Below are 18,750 nucleotides of genomic sequence, written 5' to 3'. Positions count from 1 at the left end.
GGCTAGGGACATCGGAATTCAATTCCGGGCATACGCCCAAGTCCTTACCGCGGACCTCCCGAGATCATCGAAATACAGATCCGAGTTCGTTTACCAAAAATATTGACCAAAGTCAACTAAAAATCAAATTTTAACTTTAGAAATTACTATATTTTTCATATTTTCACATAAAAGCTTTCTGGTTTCACGCCAGGACTGCGGACGCAAGTTGATATGCATAATATGAAGCTACTCGTGACCTCAAACTGTCGAACCGGACGCAATTGCTCAAAACGACCAGTTGGGTCGTTACAATTTTTCTAATATTTAAGACTTTAATTTTTTTCAATATTTAAAACTTATAAATTTACTAATTTTGAGTATTAGTTTTTCTTATTTGATTTATATAACCAAATTTATAATAGAAATCGTGTTTCTAGATTTAAAACCTTAACAAACCATCACAAATTCACATAATCAGTACCTTTAAGACATTAAAAATCATATTTCAAAATTTTTTGTAGGTTTAGAAGTCTATGTTTTGTTTTAAAAATGTTATAATTTTAGAACTTTCAAGACATACAGGATATTCATGGTTGTTGTATTTGTATTATGTTCATTTGGATTCATATTTTTTTGCACCACCAAATTTTCTCGGTTTGAATCCATTTTTAGATAAGGAGAAAGTGTCCACTTGACTTGGTTTGATAAGGAAGAAGTATACTAAATCGTATACTATATTTATTTTTAACAAAATACAATAATTTGTATACACATAAAATACAATGAAAGTACAAATATACTGCAAAAACTCTTCAACTACCAACATTTAATTTTTGCATACCTCAATGCTTGAGAATAGGAAGAGCCTCTCCATATTTAATTTTACGTTTTGGAGGGAAAATTGTAGGCTAAATAGTTAGGGGGTCTTTGATGTCTTTTCACGAGTGTGACCAAAGTTGGATAACTAAAGTTGGGCCGTTTGGCATCACTCTTGTAAAAAATATAACTTACTCTATTCCTTTAAATTACTTCATTAATCATGTAAAGGTTCCATCTTTATAGGGATAAAAATTGCTTGTGTAATTAGGTTTTTCGAATACTTTACATAACCTTTACTGCTCCCTCCAAAACCCACCTACCCTCCCCCCTACTCCGAACAAAAAGACTTTTATTGCAGCTGGCTGCTTAAACCCTCTTCCTTATACTCTTTCCTCTTCACCATACTCTTTCTTTGGTAATGGCATCTGCAAATGCGATCTCCACTGCCTCTATCATATCCTCTTTATCTAAACGGGTACATTTTTAGCTTCGTTTCCTCCCTTGGGTCTTTTATCTTGTTTGTTGGGATCTTTAATTATTTGCTTAGAGTTGTGATTTTTATTATCTTCTTAGTTGTGATCTGCTTTTATCTGTTTAAAGTTGTGATTTTTATCTGTTTTGTTGGTCTATTGGGGGGCAGAAGGGTGAACCAATTGCAGGGGCAGATATTCAACAATAACTGTTGAGGAAGCGTGTCAAGATAATAGAAGGAAAAGGATATTTAGGAAAGAAACAATAAATTGCACAAGACAAGACAAGACAAGATTTACGTGGTTCGGCAATTTTTGCCTACTCCACGGCCACACAAAGAATAGCTCTTTATTAATTGAAGAGAGAAAGAAGAAGTTTTGGGATGTTCTACAAATGAAAATGTAGACCCCTATTTATAGGCATTTGAATGCCCTGCCGAGGTAAGCGCTTACATCATAAGAATGCCGATGTAAGCGCTTACATCATAAGAATGCTGAGGTAAGCACTTACATCATAAGAATGTCGATGTAAGCGCTTACATCATATTTTCATCTCTTTTTGATTTTTCTTTCTTTTGTTTTGTCTACTTTCACATACAACAACAGGTTTGGTCCTATCAATCTCCCCCTCAAACCTATGTTACATCAAGAAAGAAAATAAAGAAAGATTTTCTATACTCTGGTGGCGCCTTCACTCTATCAGTCTTGAAGGCTAACTGAGGCAGTGCACAACCTCAGTTTGTCAACACCGACAACTTTGGTCAACATGTCTGACGGGTTCTTTGATCCTGGTATCTTTTGTAGGGAAAGAGTTCCTTCATTTATCAACTCTCGGATATGATGATACCTCAACGGGATATGCTTCGATCTTACATGAAACACTGGATTCTTGGCAAGATGAATTGCACTCTGCTATCGCTGAAAAGCTCACAATTGTCTTGCTCTTTACCTAGCTCTTTAAGAAAATTCTTGAGCCAAATCATCTCTTTTCCAGCTTCTGAGATTGCCATGTACTCTGCTTCAGTGGTAGATAAAGCAACACTTTTCTGAAGTCTAGACATCCAACTAACAGCAGTACCACCCAAGGTGAACACGTAGCCCGTGGTACTTTTTCGACTATCCAGATCGCCACCTAAATTTGCATCAGCAAAACCTTGTAAGATAATATTGCTCTTTTTAAAACAAAGTGCCATACCTGAAGTGCCTTTGAGATATCACAATATCCATTTTACACCTTCCCAATGCTTCTTTCCTGGATCTGACATGTATCTACTGACAACTCCAACTGCATGGGCTATGTCAGGTCTAGTGCAAACCATAACATACATCAAACTTCCTACTGCTAAAGCATACGGAACTTTGGACATGTACTTCTTTTCTTCATCTGTCTTAGGTGATTAGTCCTTTGACAGATTTAGATGGCTTCCAAGTGGAGTGCTTCTGGTCTTTGCATCATGAAGACTGAACCTGCTTGGTACCTTCTGTATGTACTTTTCTTGAGACAACTTTAAGGTTCCTTCCAACCTGTTTCTGCTAATCCTCATCCCAAGCATTTGCTTAGCTGGTCCTAAGTCTTTCATTTCAAACTCCTCCGCTAGTTGTTGCTTAACCAAGTTGATCTCATTTATGCTAGATCCTACAATTAGCATATCATCAATGTACAACAATAAAATGATATAGGATTCATCAAGATTTTTGATATAACAGCAATGGTCCATCTCACATCGTGTGAAACCATTTTTATGCATGAATCCATCAAATTTCTTGTACCATTGTCGGGGAGCTTGTTTCAAACCATACAAACTCTTCTTCAACTTACACACAAGGTTTTCTTTACCAGAAACTTGAAAACCTTCACGTTGCTTTATGTAGATGTCTTCTTCAAGGTCACCATGCAAGAAAGCAGTTTTAACATCTAGCTGCTCCAAATGCAAATTTTCTGCAGCCACGATACTTAGCACCAACCTGATAGTAGTTAATTTGACTACAGGAGAGAGATTTCGGTGTAGTCAATTCCTTCCTTCTGCTGAAAGCCTTTTACTACTAATCGTGCTTTGTATCTCTTCTTACCATCATGCTCTTCCTTGACTCTATACACCCACTTGTTCTGCAATGCCTTCTTTCCTTTTGGTAACTCCGTAAGTATCCATGTTTTATTCTTTTGAAGAGAATTCATCTCTTCTTTCATGGCAAGCTTCCACTTATCAGAGTCTATCACCTGCATTGCTTCAACAAAATGCTCTAGTTCTCCAGCATCAGTAAGAAGTAAATAGTGAAGAGAGAGAGAGTTAATCTATCTAGAGCATTCGTGACTCTTTTAGATCTCCTCAATGTAGGTTCATGAGTAACAGAATCCGAATTTGATTCAGGTCATGATTCCAGATTTGGTTCTGGATTTGATTCTATCTCTGGTTCCGCTTCAGGTTCGGCTTCTAGTTCTTCTTCAAATTCGGCTTTTGGTTCTTCATCTTCAATTTCAGAATCAGTTGTAATCCCTCTAGCTACTTCATTTTCTGAGATTTCTTCTAACTCAACTGTTTCAGACATTGTCTGTTTGCTGGTGTTGGTTGGTTCTACTTCAAGCTTGTCCTTGTACATCACATTTTCATTAAATGTGACATTCCTGTGTCTTAGGATCTTTCTATTCTGATCATCCCAAAACCGATAACCAAAATTATCATCACCATAGCCAATAAAAAAACATTTCTTTGCTTTAGGATCAAGCTTATCTCTATCATTAGAGTTTACATGCACATAAGCAACACAACCAAAAATTTTATGATGTGAGAGAGTTACCTCTTTTCCTGTCCATACCTCCTTAGGAATTTCAAAATTCAGCGGTACAGAGGGTCCCCTGTTTATGAGGTAAGCTGCCGTGTTAACAGCCTCAGCCCAAAAATACTTCGGCAATCCAGAATGTATTCTCATACTTCTGGCTCGTTCATTCAGGGTTCTGTTCATCCTCTCAGCAACACCATTTTGTTCCGGTGTTTCAGGAACTGTCTTGATCATTCTGATCCCATTCTCCGAGCAAAATGCTTTGAACTCTTGGCTATCATACTCTCCTCCATTGTCAGACTTCAGACATTTTAACTTTAGACTTGTCTGATTTTCAACTTCAGCTTTCCATCTTTTAAAGGTAACAAATACATCAGATTTATTTTTCAGAAAATAAACCCATACCTTTCTTGTGGAATCATCAATGAAGGTGACATAATAGCGTGAGCCTCCTAGAGAAGTTACAGGAGCTGGTCCCCACACATCTGTATGCACTAGTTCCAACTTCTCTTTCTTTGGCGTCCTTCCCACCTTTGAGAAACTAACTCTCTTTTGTTTCCCGTAAATGCAATCTTCGCACAAACCTAATTCAACATGTTTTAGGTTTGACAACTTCTTTTTGGATGCCAAAAGCTTCATTCCCTTCTTACTCATATGCCCGAGCCTCCGGTGCCACAATGTTGTATCACGACCATGATCAACTGTTGCTATAGTATCTCTTTCTATTGCAGTTGCATACAGTGTTCCCCTTTTGAAGCCTTGTGCCACAACCAAATTCCCTTTGGTTATCTTCCACGATCCGTTGCCGAATGTTGTTGTATATCCTTCATCGTCAATCTGACCCATAGATATCAAATTTTTCTTGAGGCAAGGAACATGTCGTACATTTTGCAATTTCCATAGCGTGCCTTGTGAAGTCTTTATATGAACTTCACCTTTTCCAACAATGTCGAGAGGTTCGTCGTCTGCTAGATAAACTTTCCCAAATTTTCCAGCAATATAATTATGCAATAATTCTTTACATGATGTAGAGTGAAATGATGCACCTGAGTCCAAAATCCAAGATTCGACTGGACTGTCTACACAACAAATTAGTGCATCACCGACTTATTCAACAATTACATTTGCTGAATTTTCTTCCTTCTTCTTCTTTGGTTCTCTACATTGACTACTGTAGTGACCCTTTTTATCGCAATTCCAACAAGTAATGTCCTTGCGATTTTTGGATTGTCCTCTTCTCCTTGACTTTGATCTGCCACGACCATAAATCTGTCCTCTTTGGTTGATTCTCTCCCTGCTTTCGGTACTAAAAGCAGATCCTGGGGAATCACTTGATTCTCTTCGGCGAATATCTTCGCTTAGAACCAAGTCTCTAATATCATTCAATTTGAGTTTGGTACTTCCTAATGAACTGCTAACTGCAGTTACTGTTGCAGACCAACTCTCCGGTAGAGATGATAGTAGAATCAACGCCCTGATTTCGTCATCAATTGTTATATTAACAGAACTCAACTGAGTTAATATTGTATTAAACTCATTGATATGTTCCGTGACTGATCCACCTTCTGTCATTTTTAAGTTGAACAATCGACGCATCAAATAGACTTTATTTGAAGCAGATGGCTTCTCATACATATTTGATAACGCCTTCATCAGGCCTGCAGTGGTCTTCTCGTTAATGATGTTAAACGCCACATTTCGTGTTAGCGTCAAACGAATCACACCAAGAGCTTGGCGATCTAATAGATCCCAATCCGCTTTGGACATAGTCTCCGGTTTCACCTCGGTCAGAGGTAAGTGTAATTTTTTCTGGTACAAATAGTCCTCTATTTGCATTTTCCAGAATCCAAAATCTTTGCCACTGAACTTGTCAATCTTAACCTTCCCTTCTTCCGATGTCATTTTTCACAAAAACAATTTATGTGAATAGTGTTTGTGAATAGTAACGATGATCAATAGTGTCGTGAATAGTACCTGCACCAATACTGTACTTTTCTACCAGAATTACACTGTCTGTGCTCTGATACCAGTTGTTGAGGAAGCGTGTCAAGATATAGAAGGAAAAGGATATTTAGGAGAGAAACAATAAATTGCACAAGACAAGACAAGACAAGATTTACGTGGTTCGGCAATTTTTGCCTACTCCACGGCCACACAAAGAATAGCTCTTTATTAATTGAAGAGAGAAAGAAGAAGTTTTGGGATGTTCTACAAATGAAAATGTAGACCCCTATTTATAGGCATTTGAATGCCCTGCCGAGGTAAGCGCTTACATCATAAGAATGCTGAGGTAAACGCTTACATCATAAGAATGTCGATGTAAGCGCTTACATCATATTTTCATCTCTTTTTGATTTTTCTTTCTTTTGTTTTGTCTACTTTCATATACAACAACAGGTTTGGTCCTATCAATAACAAGGCTTCAAAGAGCCGGTTTATAGTAAGGGCAAATGCTAAAGAAATCGCATATGACCAGAAACCAAGACGTGCCCTTCAGGCTGGTATTGATAAGCTCGTTGATGTTGTTGGTCTCACTCTTGGTCCTAAGGGTATGTTCCCTCTGCTTCATCTTTGTCTTGCAGATCAATTTAAGCTTTCTTTTTTAATAGTATTGTTTATATGGAGGTTGGAAGTTTTGAAGTTGGAACCAACCACATCTGCAAAGTAACCCATGCCAGCAGGTTGATGACAAGAGTTAAAGTAGTCAAACTAAGATGAATTTCATATAATCACCCAATTAACTTGGGATTTAAGTGTAGTTCATATTTTGATATCTTATGGTTTGAAACCCAATATGATAACTTAACTTCTTTTACTTTCTCTCTATGAGCCATTTCTTTCATTTCATAGCGAGCTATATATGATTGAGGCAGATAATAAGTCCGACCTGATTATTTGTTGGATTCTTTGTAACATGCCCACAACTAGAGCTATAGATTTATTCTGTCTCGTAGTTCGCTTAGTGTATCTAGTTGATTATTATGTGGTGCGTTTAAGGGAGGGAGTGAACTGAAGCAGAGAATTGATGACCATACATGTGGACAATAAGTCTTTAAACATAAGACATTTAACAGATGTATCAATGTTATATGTGTCTCCTCCAGCAGTGCTGCAATTAGTGCATTTTAACTCATAGTCATCTGTTTACTTTCCTATAGGGAGGAATGTGGTTTTAGATGACTATGATACCCCAAAGGTGGTTAATGATGGAGTCACAATTGCTCGAGCCATAGAGCTACCTGATGCTATGGAAAATGCAGGTGCCGCCCTTATCAGAGAGGTTGGTCATTTGGGGATACTTGAAGATCATTGTTAAATCTGTCCTGAATTTGGTTAATTGTTCTATCGACAGACAGTTTAAGAACAATTGTCATATTTACTGTATTCCTGGATTTGTGGATCTGATTTTTCCAAATTTATTATGGTGAAGGTTGCAAGCCTAACCAATGATTCTGCTGGTGATGGGACCACAACTGCATCAGTTCTTGCCAGGGAAATCATTAAACGTGGTTTATTAAGTGTTACATCTGGTGCAAATCCAGTATCTCTGAAGAAGGGCATCGACAAAACTGTAAACGTTTTGATTGAAATGCTAGAAAGGAGGGCTAGGCCTGTTAAAGGTCGTGATGAGATCAAAGGTAATTTATTCTACTGCTTTTGTTGTTAACTCTGTCCTTTAAACCTTCTATAATGGATGGCAATTAACATTTTGCAAATAGTTGTCTTTCCGCCAGCTATTGCTTCTATATCTGCTGGAAATGATGATGAAATTGGAACCATGATTGCTGATGCAATTGACAAAGTTGGTCCTGATGGTGTTCTAACAATCGAGTCATCCTCTTCCTTTGAAACAACTGTTCATGTTGAAGAGGGAATGGAGGTATGTGCCTACTTAGACGAGAATGTGTTCTCTACTGTTTTTTCTATATCTCTACTGTAGTTCACCTGTAATCAGTGGTAGATCCAAGGTTTAGATGACGTGGGTTCTGAGTTGAGAATGAGGGTTATCAAATATTCTAACTCTAACACACACTTTGCTCCGTCATTTGCAGATTGATAAGGGATATATCTCCCCACAATTCATGACCAACCAGGAGAAATTAATTGTTGAATTTGAGAATGCTAGAGTGCTGGTTACGGATCAGGAGATTTCAGCAATCAAGGATATTATGCCCCTCCTGGAGAAGTCAACTGAATTACGAGCCATCTGCTCATTATTGCTGGAGACGTAACTGGAGAAGCTTTGGCTACTCTTGTTGTGAACAAGCAGCGAGGTGTACTGAACGTTGCTGCCATCAGAGCACCTGGTTTTGGGCAAAGGAGGAAAGCTCTTCTCCAAGATATTGCCATTGTAACAGGTAGTCCAACTTGCTCGACTTAATTGTACCACTTCCCACAAATTTGTTAAGTAAACTAGTTTCGAAGCTGTTTGTGTTTTTACAGGCAGAATCTAGAACTAGGTAATTGTCACAAAAAAATTTTGAATTAGATAAATGGAGGCACTATAGTATTTTTTTCTCTCTTGCTTTTTCTTTCTTTCTTTTCTATATTGAATGTGTGTTTGAGGACGAAAGGAGGAAGTTATCGCTGATACTGGTGGGATGTTAAGCCAACACAATTCTTAGATAATGCTTAATTTCACTCTCCTTGGATTTATACGATTTTCCGCTTCAGCTTATTTGTGCAATTCTGTTTTAAGTAGATCTGATTAGTACTACTATCCTTTGTAGTTTTCTTTGATAGTAGATTGGATTCTTGTATCAAGCACTCTAGTCTCAAATGTGTCTACCTTACAAAGGAAATATTTCTGACGTGCTGCTTGTATATACTATCAGGAGGGGAGTACCAGGCAACTGATTTGGGTATGCTTGTTGAGAATACCCCAGTTGAAGCATTAGGTTTTGCTAGAAAGGTGACTATCTCCAAGGACTCAACAACCATTCTTGCTGATGATGCGCCAAAGGACGAGATACAGGCTAGGATTTCTCAGCTTAAGAAGGAGTTGGACATGACCGATTCAATATCTGGCTCGGAAAAACTTGCTGAGGGAATTGCCAAGTTGTCTGGAGGTGTTGCTGTCATAAAGGTTGGAGCTGCAACAGAAGCTGAGCTCGAGGACCGCAAGCTTCGAATTGAGGATGCGAAACATGCAACTTTTGCTGCAGTTGAATAGGGAATCGTACCTGGTGGTGGTGCTGCTTTGGTTCATCTGTCAACTTATGTCCATGCCATTAAGGACAATCTTGAAGATCCAGATGAGAAGTTGGGGGCTGACATTGTGCAGAAGGTAAATTATTTTCAATTTACTCCTATTGAGAAATCTTTCATTTTATTCATTCTATTTTTGTGGGGATGTGTTGAAGTTGAAGTTGTGGGTACCTATTATATTATTATGGCACCTTGAGTAAGTCATTTATGGCAATGTAAGTATGTAACGATTCCCAATATACTTGACTGGCAAGCTAATAACTGTATTCTAGAACTTCAAATCATAATCTGTTCGATTGGAGAAATTCGGGTTTTAAAGTAATCTGAGCTAGAGAATCAGCTGAATAGTGTCACTTGACTTAGTAGGCACTAGCAACCCTTCTATAGCAAAATGGAGTTGTGCTATATCGCTAACACTAAGAGGGTATACTAACAGCCAACCAACTCATTATCCTCTGCAGGATCAAGAACTTGCAATGTATTAGGGGCTGAGCATACCTCTTGGACACAATCTAATTGGGAACATATAGTGATAGTAACAGATCAGTTCGGGTGGTGGAACTCACTACGCAAGCCATTGTCGTGGACAAGCACACGCCTAAAGCACTTGCATTTGCTCCTCCACAAGGACTTCCCATGTAATCTAACCCATGCTTATACAGTAGTAGTTAGGAATTTTTGGCAATGTTCAGTTACTCAAATGTGCCCTGTTAGGGCAGAGATTAGTGTTGACAATGCTTGAAGGATTAAAAGATAAAGACCATTTGAATTTCAGCTGGCTTTGAGTTTCTGGATGGCATAAGCTCATATTAAAAAGTACATTGTTTGCTAGGACTAGCTGAAACTTCTTCTCTTTAGGATGAATAAACTTTTCAGTCATTTACCATGGGGTTTTCTTCTTTGGTTTTACTTGTTTCTTTGACCAGTCCACTTTGCAATTCTGTTGACAGTCTTACCAAGGCGCTTTGTGCTAGTGCATTGCATTAAGGGCTCCTGTGGGGTGAAATTTACTTCCTCCGGGTCTTTACACTAGATCAGGTTAATTTAACAATTGACAAATTGATATTGGTTATGCAACCCCATGCAAGTAAATTAATTTTCCTTCATATTTTTGTGTTTATCTCCTTTCCCGTCTACTTCATTTCTTCAAATAGCAATCTCTTATCTTTTTTCCCTGTTATTTTGGTGAAACAAATCTCAAAATAGTGTGTTCTTACTCTGCAGAACAAAGTATCTTTAGGGCATTACCAAAATCTTCCACAGAAAAGAACAAAAATCCAATACTCTCTTTACTTCATTTTATTAAGTGGTGTTTCACTGGACACGAAGGTTAAAAAAAAAAAAAAAAAAAAAAAAAAAAAGACGCCATACCCTTAGAACTTGTAGTCTTAAATATGTCACAATATTTCTGTAGCTATAATAACTTGTTATTAAAGGTAAATGAAAAGTTTTAAAGTTAGAAGCTTACAATTATAGAAATATACAAGTAAATTTTTTCAGAATAAACTAGAAAGGAAGGTGAAATAAAACAGAATAGAGAGTACTAATAAGATTTTACAGCTCAATCGCTTTCATGCTCAAGTGCTAACTGGTGACTTAACCAAAAGGCTCAGAACAGTGCTAACTGGTGACTTGACCTAAAGGCTCTGAACTGAATGACATCAAATTCTATCATCGAGGTTGCAAACTTGCAATTATTCCCTATGTATTTCTTAATAGTAAGCAGACAACTATGCAGGCTGCTAGTATTTTAGGAGACTTTAGCAGACAAGCAAAGGTTTTTCCGATCAGCTGGAAGTACTTGTTGGTTCCATGACCAGAGATGGTAAAATTGCTGTTGCCTCACCATCAATTACCAGAGGACCATCACATTTGAAACATTTTGTTGACAGTTTCACGCTGGACCAAAGAGACCAATGCAATTAGGAGCCACAAAATATGGTATCCAACCATAAATCTTCAGCCAAGAGCTACTTACATGTACTTGTTTTTCATGTGTCTAACACTTGATGCTTGTACCTCAGCAATGATCTCATCTCCAATATAAACAGGTAATTTGAAGTGCAAGGTTTGTGAAACATATACAGCTCCTGGCTGGAGAAATTACCAAACAACAATAGCTAGAAGAATTTTCCAATTTAAAACCAGATCTAAATAGCACCTTCCCCATTCAATGTTGCATATTTAGCTACTTTAAAAAATGTTGATATCATCATATTTACTATTAAATTATATACACAAAAGTTTAAGGATCTGTTAAGCTATCGGTGTAGGTTAACTGATTTTAGTAGGTTATGTACCTTCTTTTCGACATGAACAACTAACACTTTAACTTCTACGGATTTCAAGAGGATGGGTACACAATTGTGAAGAGGTGGATCTAGAATTTACACTTGACGGGTTTAACTTTAGTCTCTTACCATGAATCCACTAAACTTTTGAAATTACAGATTCAAAATTATATTCTTTTTGAAATTTTAATAATATATACATATATGTATATACTCACAAGACCGTTCAGAGTATGATTTGAAATTTTGAACTGTCAATTTCACTTGTAGAGCTACACCCAATAATAATTGGGCCATAAGAGTCTTTGAGCATGGGTTTGCGCACCTATATTTAAGAAATTTTGAAGAAATATAACATTGTTATACATGGTTTAGGAGGAGGAGAACCCATATCCCTCAACTTGGATGCCTCTGCTTCTACTTGACTTTTATCTCGCCATTCTATGACTATTAAAGTCGTGGCTAAGTATTACAAAGTTTTGGATTTAAATTAGATATACGCTAACGTGTAGTTTAATTGTTGTAACATATCATTTAACCATTATTTTCAGGTAACTAATCCACTATGACTACATACAGCTACAAATAGTGTAAAATTCTTTTATAAAAATTAAATTTTGAAGTTCTTAAGAGAAGTCTATTGAAACATCGGGACAGGATTGAGGAACGTAGAACTTACAAAATGAGCAGCAATAATCCTAGGAAATAAGGAAGCGACAAGCATCCCAGGAACAAGGCGGTCACTAAAACCAGCATTTTTGGCGCATTCAGCATCAAAATGCAATGGATTGGCGTCGTGTGTCAGCTTGGTATACTCAATAATATCAGCATCTGAAAATGTTCTTGCTTGCTTTAAAATGCTTTTTAACAAATTCGAGCAGGTGGACAACGATGAGAAGCCATATGAAGAAATAGAAAATGAAAGGATACGTTTTATAAGCATCTTTCTCAAACTTCAAAGGCAAGGGCGGCTCTAGGGTAAACCAAATCAAGCTTGTGCCTTATGCCCTCAAATATTTAAGGCCCAAAGCTATATTATTATATTATATATGTAATTTATATTTATACAATTATTAATAAAATATTTTAAAATTTGATAGAGGTAGGATTGAATGAGTTAATAAGATAAAAAATTTCTCTTGCTAAATTAAATAATATATTTATCTTCTCGTCAATTATATTTTCTTTCTTTCTTTTTTCATATTAATTTCAACTCAAATTCTCTAAATTGGCTATTCTTTTTTGTCACATTTGATTGATCCACACATCAGAAAGCAAGTTCTTTTGTGTCTCAATTTTTATAACTAAGAAATCTCCAAGACAAGTGTCATAAGGTTCAAAACAAGATCGATTATGGGCTCAACTCTGTTACCATTTTCACTTAATACTATATTTTTTTTATAGGGGAGAGATCAATATCATATAACGTACGCCTAACCCACATATTATATGTTGTTCTCTCACACATTTTTTTGTCTCAATATTATATGGATTTTATGAAATAAATTTTAGGGTCTTTTAATATAGTTTAGTTTTAAGCCACCAGTTGCGTTGAGCCGCGCTGATTAATTATCAACAAGTATTTATAGATCACTGTCCTATGAACATGTTACTCAACCAGCTTCATTCATATCTGGTAACTAAATAACACATTCACTGATTGTTATTTTATCTTAATTGAGACTCTATAAAATTTGATTGAGAATGCTCAAGTAGGAGATTAGTAAAGCTTTGATTTAGATTTCCAAAATTTCTTAATAATGGATTTTGTGATTTTATTTCAAGTTAGGCAATATTAAAGTTTGCCAAAAAAAGTACAAAAAACATTGAACAAAAGAAAGAAAGAAAGATTATCAACTCTTTAACACTAAAAATATTTTAGAATTTTGAATTAAATTACTTAAATCTTCATATTAGTAAATATTTTTTTAACAACAATATCAAAGGTAACATATTAAAAATGCATGTCTAACATCTTATTTATTTAAGTTACCTCTTACTAATATATATAATAATACTATTATGTGAAGTTAAATGGTTTTATTATTTAAGAATGTTATACTATAAATAACAAGTATGAAAAAAATGCCAACACTAACTTTTTTCTACATATATGTGTGTATATACTAATAAAAAATGTATAAGGTCTCTTATTAAAATTTAGTTTTAGGCCACTGATTTTATGGAGACGCCCGTGTTCAAAGGCAACACAAAATGATAATAAGGCAGAAAATAAGGACGCTGAATGTGGTTAAGTGAACCCACTAACAAAATTTATTAAATATGAGTGGACAAAGAGCGATTGACAGATATATGAAAATCTGAAGTCTCTTTGAATCAAATCGTCGAACAGATGGTGTACGACGTGAGGCTTGGAAGATCCCTGATCAATCTCCGTGCCAATTAAATCACAGTTAGTTAGTCAGAAAATAACCCGATTTTATAGCTCAGTTTGATGCAAACCCAATTTTTGGATTCCAGTCCAATTGCAATATTGGGTTTTAAGTTTTTCACGACCAAACGTTACCGAAAGACTTTGGGCTAAGGCTAATGCACAATCTGGTTGTAATGTAATTTAGATCAGAGTGCTACCTCTCTCTGGTTGGATTGTCCATTAGAGTTACGTGATCTTTACACAAATAGTGAGTCAGATTCACTGTTTTTAGCTGATTTACATAAATTATACATTAATTATATATGGTTATATATTATATAATAGTTATACGCATATCATACATTTGTCAATTATTTTTAGTTTAATTTTATCATTTAACAACTTGCATTTCAAGACATTTAAGCAATATCAATTATGAATAGTTCCAAAGAATTTTCATGTACAAGTTATGCCGAGGTCGTACGGCCCGATCCAACATAGTATTTAAATGTTCATTGTCGAGGGTCGAAAGACACGAACCATAGATGCATCTATCTACTATCGAGGCGTTCGACCCGCTCCATAATAGCAAATATTTTTTTTAAAGAAAATACAAATTTCTCATTTACAGCCAAGTATTCCCTTCACAACTTCAAGTAAGTGAATTTAACCTTTTACAATTCTTTTATCAAATTCCAACATAACTTAAGCAATTAAATTAACAAGTAAGGGCACAAACATTTCAAGTATAGCATGATACAGGTCCTAGACTACCCGAACATTAGCATGATTAGTAGCTACGTACGGACTCTTGTCACCTCGTATGTACGTAGCCCCCCAAGTAGGTACACATATTTATTTAATTCACCTATGGGGTAAAATCCCTCTTACAAGGTTAGAAAAGAGACTTACCTCGTCTCAAGGCCTACTTTCCGGTCCCAGATTATGCTCAAACCCTCAAATCGGTGCCAAACAATCCAAAACTATTCAAATAGTATATAAACTAATCAATATATGCTCAAAAGTTCATATTCTAACTATTTAAGTAATTACCTAACCCTAAATGTAAAGTTCCTAAAATTCACCCCCGGGCCCATGTGCCCGGATTCCGGAAATTTTCGAAGAAAGTTGTTATCCATAACCTCATGAACCCAAATATATGATTTTTGTCAAATTCCATAACAAAATTTCTTGGTTAAATCTCATTTTTATCAAAAACCTAGGTTTTCCATCTAACCCATGAATTCCATAAATTACATGTTAAAATCTACCCATAATCTATGTGTGAAACTCACATTAAGTAGGACTCAAAGTACCCTACCACACATTTCCCACAGCTACGTCAACAGCGAGGTTGTTTTGAGTGTGGCGACACATGCCATGTGGTGAGAGATTGCCCTAGACTAGGGAGGGGTGCACCTCCATAGACTTCTCAGCCACAGTGTGCTCCGGAGAATTCCCAGGCTATGATTTCAACACCAGTTGCTACCTCACCTGCCCAGCCAGCCAGAGGTAGAGGTTGGGGAGGTAGAGGTCGCCCTAGAGGGGGAGGCCAGACCAGATATTTTGCCCTTCCTGCCCGTACCGAGGCTGTCGCCTCTGATTCTTTCATCACAGGTATTGTCCTGGTTTGTCATAGAGATGCATCGGTTTTATTCGATCTAGGCTCCACCTATTCTTATGTGTCTTCTTATTTTGCCCCGCATTTGGGTGTATCTCGGGATTCTTTGAGTTCCCTTGTTTATGTTTCTACTCCTATGGGAGATTCTCTTATTGTGGACCACGTTTATCGGTCGTGTTTGGTTGCTCTTAGTGGTTTTGAGACCATAGCCGATTTATTATTGCTCAGCATGGTAGATTTTGATGTTATCTTGGGCATGGACTAATTGTCTCCCCATTATGCTATTTTTGATTATCATGCCAAAACCGTGATGCTGGCTGTGCCAGGTGTACCACGAGTAGAGTGGAGGGGTTCTTTAGATCATACTCCCAATAGAGTTATTTCTTTCCTTAAAGCTCAACGAATGGTTGAGAAGGGGTGTGACGTGTATCTGGCCTATGTGGGAGATGTTAGTGTTGATACCCCTACAGTTGATTCAGTCCTAGTAGTACAGGACTTCCCTGATGTGTTTCCAGCTGATCTTTAGGGTATGCCACCGGACAGAGATATTAATTTTGGCATTGATATGTTGCCGGGCACTCATCCCATTTCTATTCCTCCGTACTGTATAGCTCCTCCTGAGTTGAAGGACCAGTTACAGGAATTTCTTGATAAGGGTTTTATTCGGCCTAGTGTATCACCTTGGGGTACTCCTGTCTTGTTTGTGAAGAAAAAAGGATGGTTGTATGCGTATGTGCATTGATTATCGCAGGTTGAATAAAGTTACAGTGAAGAACCAATATCATTTGCCTCGTATTGATGATCTGTTTGACCAGTTACAAGGTGCACGACTGTTTTCTAAGATTGACTTGCGTTCAGGTTAGCCTCAGTTGAAGATTCGGGAGCCAGATATCCCAAAGACTGCTTTCAGGACTCGGTATGGTCATTACGAGTTCCTTGTTATGTCATTTAGGCTGACCAATGCCCCAACAGCCTTCATGCATTTGATAAACAGTATGTTTTGGACATATCTTGACTCGTTCGTCATTGTCTTTATTGATGATATTTTGGTATACTCCCGGAGTTGGAAGGATCATGAGCAGCACCTGAGGACAGTGCTTTAGACTTTGAGGGAAAAGAAGTTATATGCAAAGTTCTCGAAATGTGAGTTTTGGCTGGATTCCATGGCATTCTTGGGTAACGTGGTATCGAGTAAGGGTATACAGGTGGATCCGAAGAAAGTGGAAGCAGTGCAGAGCTGGCCCAGACCATCCTCAACTACAGAGATCTGTAGTTTTCTTGCCTTGGCATATTATTACCTTCAATTTGTTGAGGGATTTTCATCTATTTTTTCACCTATGACCAGGCTGACCCATAAGGGTGCTCCGTTCTAGTGGACGGAAGAGTGTGAGGCGAGCTTCCAGAAGCTCAATACAAATTTGACTACAACCCCAGTTTTGATATTGCCTACAGGTGCGGGGTCTTATACTGTCTATTTTGATTCCTCGAGGATTGGCCTTGGAGAGGTATTGATGCAGGACGGTAGGGTGATTGCCTACGCATCCAGACAGTTGAAGGTAATGAGAAGAATTATCCTGTCCATGATCTCGAGTTAGCTGCTATTGTCCACGCCTTGAATATCTAGCGTCATTATTTGTACGGTGTGCCTTGTGAGATTTATACTAATCATCGGAGTTTGCAGCATTTGTTCAGGCAAAAGGATATTAATTTGCGCTAGAGGAGGTGGTTAGAGCTGCTGAAGGACTATGATATCACTATCTTGTATCACTCGGGCAAGGCCAATGTGGTGGCCGATGCTTTGAGTCATCGGGCGGAGAGTTTGGGGAGTTTGGCTTATTTACCAGCAACGGAGAGGCCTATGGTGATGGATGTTCAAGCCTTAGCCAGCCAGTTTGTGAGATTGTATCTTTTGGAACCCAGTCGGGTTCTAGCTTTCGTGGTCTCTCGGTCTTCCTTATTTGATCGTATCAGGGAGCATCAGTATGATGACCCTCATTTGCTCGTCCTCAAGGACAAGTTTCTGCACGGTGATGCTAGAGATGTGACTATTGGTGATGACGGGATATTGAGTATGCAGGGTCGGGTATGTGTACCCAATGTTGATGGGCTTCGGGACTTGATTCTAGATGAGGCCTATAGTTCGCAGTATTCCATCCATCTGGGTGCCGCGAAGATGTACCAGGATTTGAGGCAGCACTATTAGTGGAGGCAGATGAAGAAGGATATAGTTGGGTTTGTAGCTCGGTGTCTCAACTGTCAACAGGTTAAGTATGAGCACCAGAGATCGGGTGGGTTGCTTCAGCAGATAGAGATTCCGGAGTGGAAGTGGGAGAGGATCACCATGGACTTCGTAGTTGGACTCCCACAGACTTTGAGGAAGTTCAATGCCATTTGGGTGATTATGGATCGACTGACCAAGTCCGCGCAGTTCATTCCTGTGTGTACTACCTATTCTTCGGAGCGGTTGGCGGATATTTATATCCGGGAGATTGTTCGTCTGCATGGTATTCCAGTTTTTATTATTTCAGATAGAGGTACTCAGTTCACATCACGATTCTGGAGGGTCGTACAACATGAGTTGGGTACTCGGGTGGAGTTGAGTACAACATTTCACCCTCAGATGGATAGACAGTCCGAGTGCACTATTCAAATTCTTGAGGATATGCTCTGTGCGTGTGTGATGGAGTTTGTAGGTTCTTGGGATCAGTTCTTGCCACTAGCGGAGTTTGCCTACAACAATAGCTATTAGTCCAGCATTCAGATGGCATCGTATGAGGCCTTGTATGGTAGGCAGTGTAGATCCCCGATGGGTTGGTTTGAGCCGGGTGAGGCTAGGTTATTGGGCACATACTTGGTTCAGGATGCTTTGGAGAAGGTTAAGGTGATTTAGGATAGACTCCGTGCAGCCCAGTCTAGACAGAAGAGTTACGCGGACCAGAAGGTTCGTGATGCTTCCTATATGGTTGGAGAGTGGGTTCTGCTTCGGGTTCCGCCTATGAAGGGCGTTATGAGATTTGGGAAGAAAGGGAAATTGAGTCCGAGGTTTATTGGTCTGTATACGGCGAAATCGGAGGAACCAATTTCTCATTAATAAGGCATCTCGGAAGATCACCTCGAAGGCTTGAGACCACAGACCAAGTACCCTCCCTCGAGGTCTATCGATACCCGACCTGGGAATAACATTGGCCGTGATCCCAATGGGCATGG

At 38.1% G+C, this 18,750-nt stretch overlaps 1 protein-coding gene and 1 pseudogene across 1 annotated transcript; one reads left to right on the top strand and one right to left on the bottom strand.

Annotated features, from left to right (window-relative positions):
* The first annotated feature begins 6,331 nt into the window (after positions 1–6,331).
* Positions 6,332–10,244, top strand: LOC107771527 (ruBisCO large subunit-binding protein subunit alpha, chloroplastic-like; annotated as a pseudogene).
* A 408-nt stretch (positions 10,245–10,652) lies between these two features.
* Positions 10,653–12,561, bottom strand: LOC107771533 (3-hydroxyacyl-[acyl-carrier-protein] dehydratase FERN, mitochondrial). The gene is made up of 3 exons (XM_016590923.2): positions 12,228–12,561; positions 11,236–11,351; positions 10,653–11,156 (listed from the first exon to the last, which is right to left on the bottom strand). The coding sequence occupies exons 1-3, from the start codon at positions 12,489–12,491 to the stop codon at positions 11,045–11,047; spliced, it is 492 nt and encodes a 163-aa protein (XP_016446409.1). The 5' UTR covers positions 12,492–12,561; the 3' UTR covers positions 10,653–11,044.
* Between the last annotated feature and the right edge of the window lie 6,189 nt (positions 12,562–18,750).

The sequence above is a fragment of the Nicotiana tabacum genome, chromosome 10, assembly GCF_000715075.1.
Source record: "Nicotiana tabacum cultivar K326 chromosome 10, ASM71507v2, whole genome shotgun sequence".
In the NCBI taxonomy this organism is placed as follows: Eukaryota; Viridiplantae; Streptophyta; class Magnoliopsida; order Solanales; family Solanaceae; genus Nicotiana; species Nicotiana tabacum.
The sequence above is the reverse complement of the archived record's forward strand: the minus strand, read 5'-3'. Positions and strand labels throughout refer to the sequence as shown.

Coding starts and splice junctions, on each gene's coding strand:
- LOC107771533 (XM_016590923.2), bottom strand. CDS start 12,491: ATGCTTATAAAACGTATCCTTTCATTTTCTATTTCTTCATATGGCTTC. Junction 11,352..12,227: donor GGATTATTGCTGCTCATTTT/GTAAGTTCTACG, acceptor TAATTTCTCCAG/CCAGGAGCTGTATATGTTTC. Junction 11,157..11,235: donor CACATGAAAAACAAGTACAT/GTAAGTAGCTCT, acceptor TCTTTGGTCCAG/CGTGAAACTGTCAACAAAAT.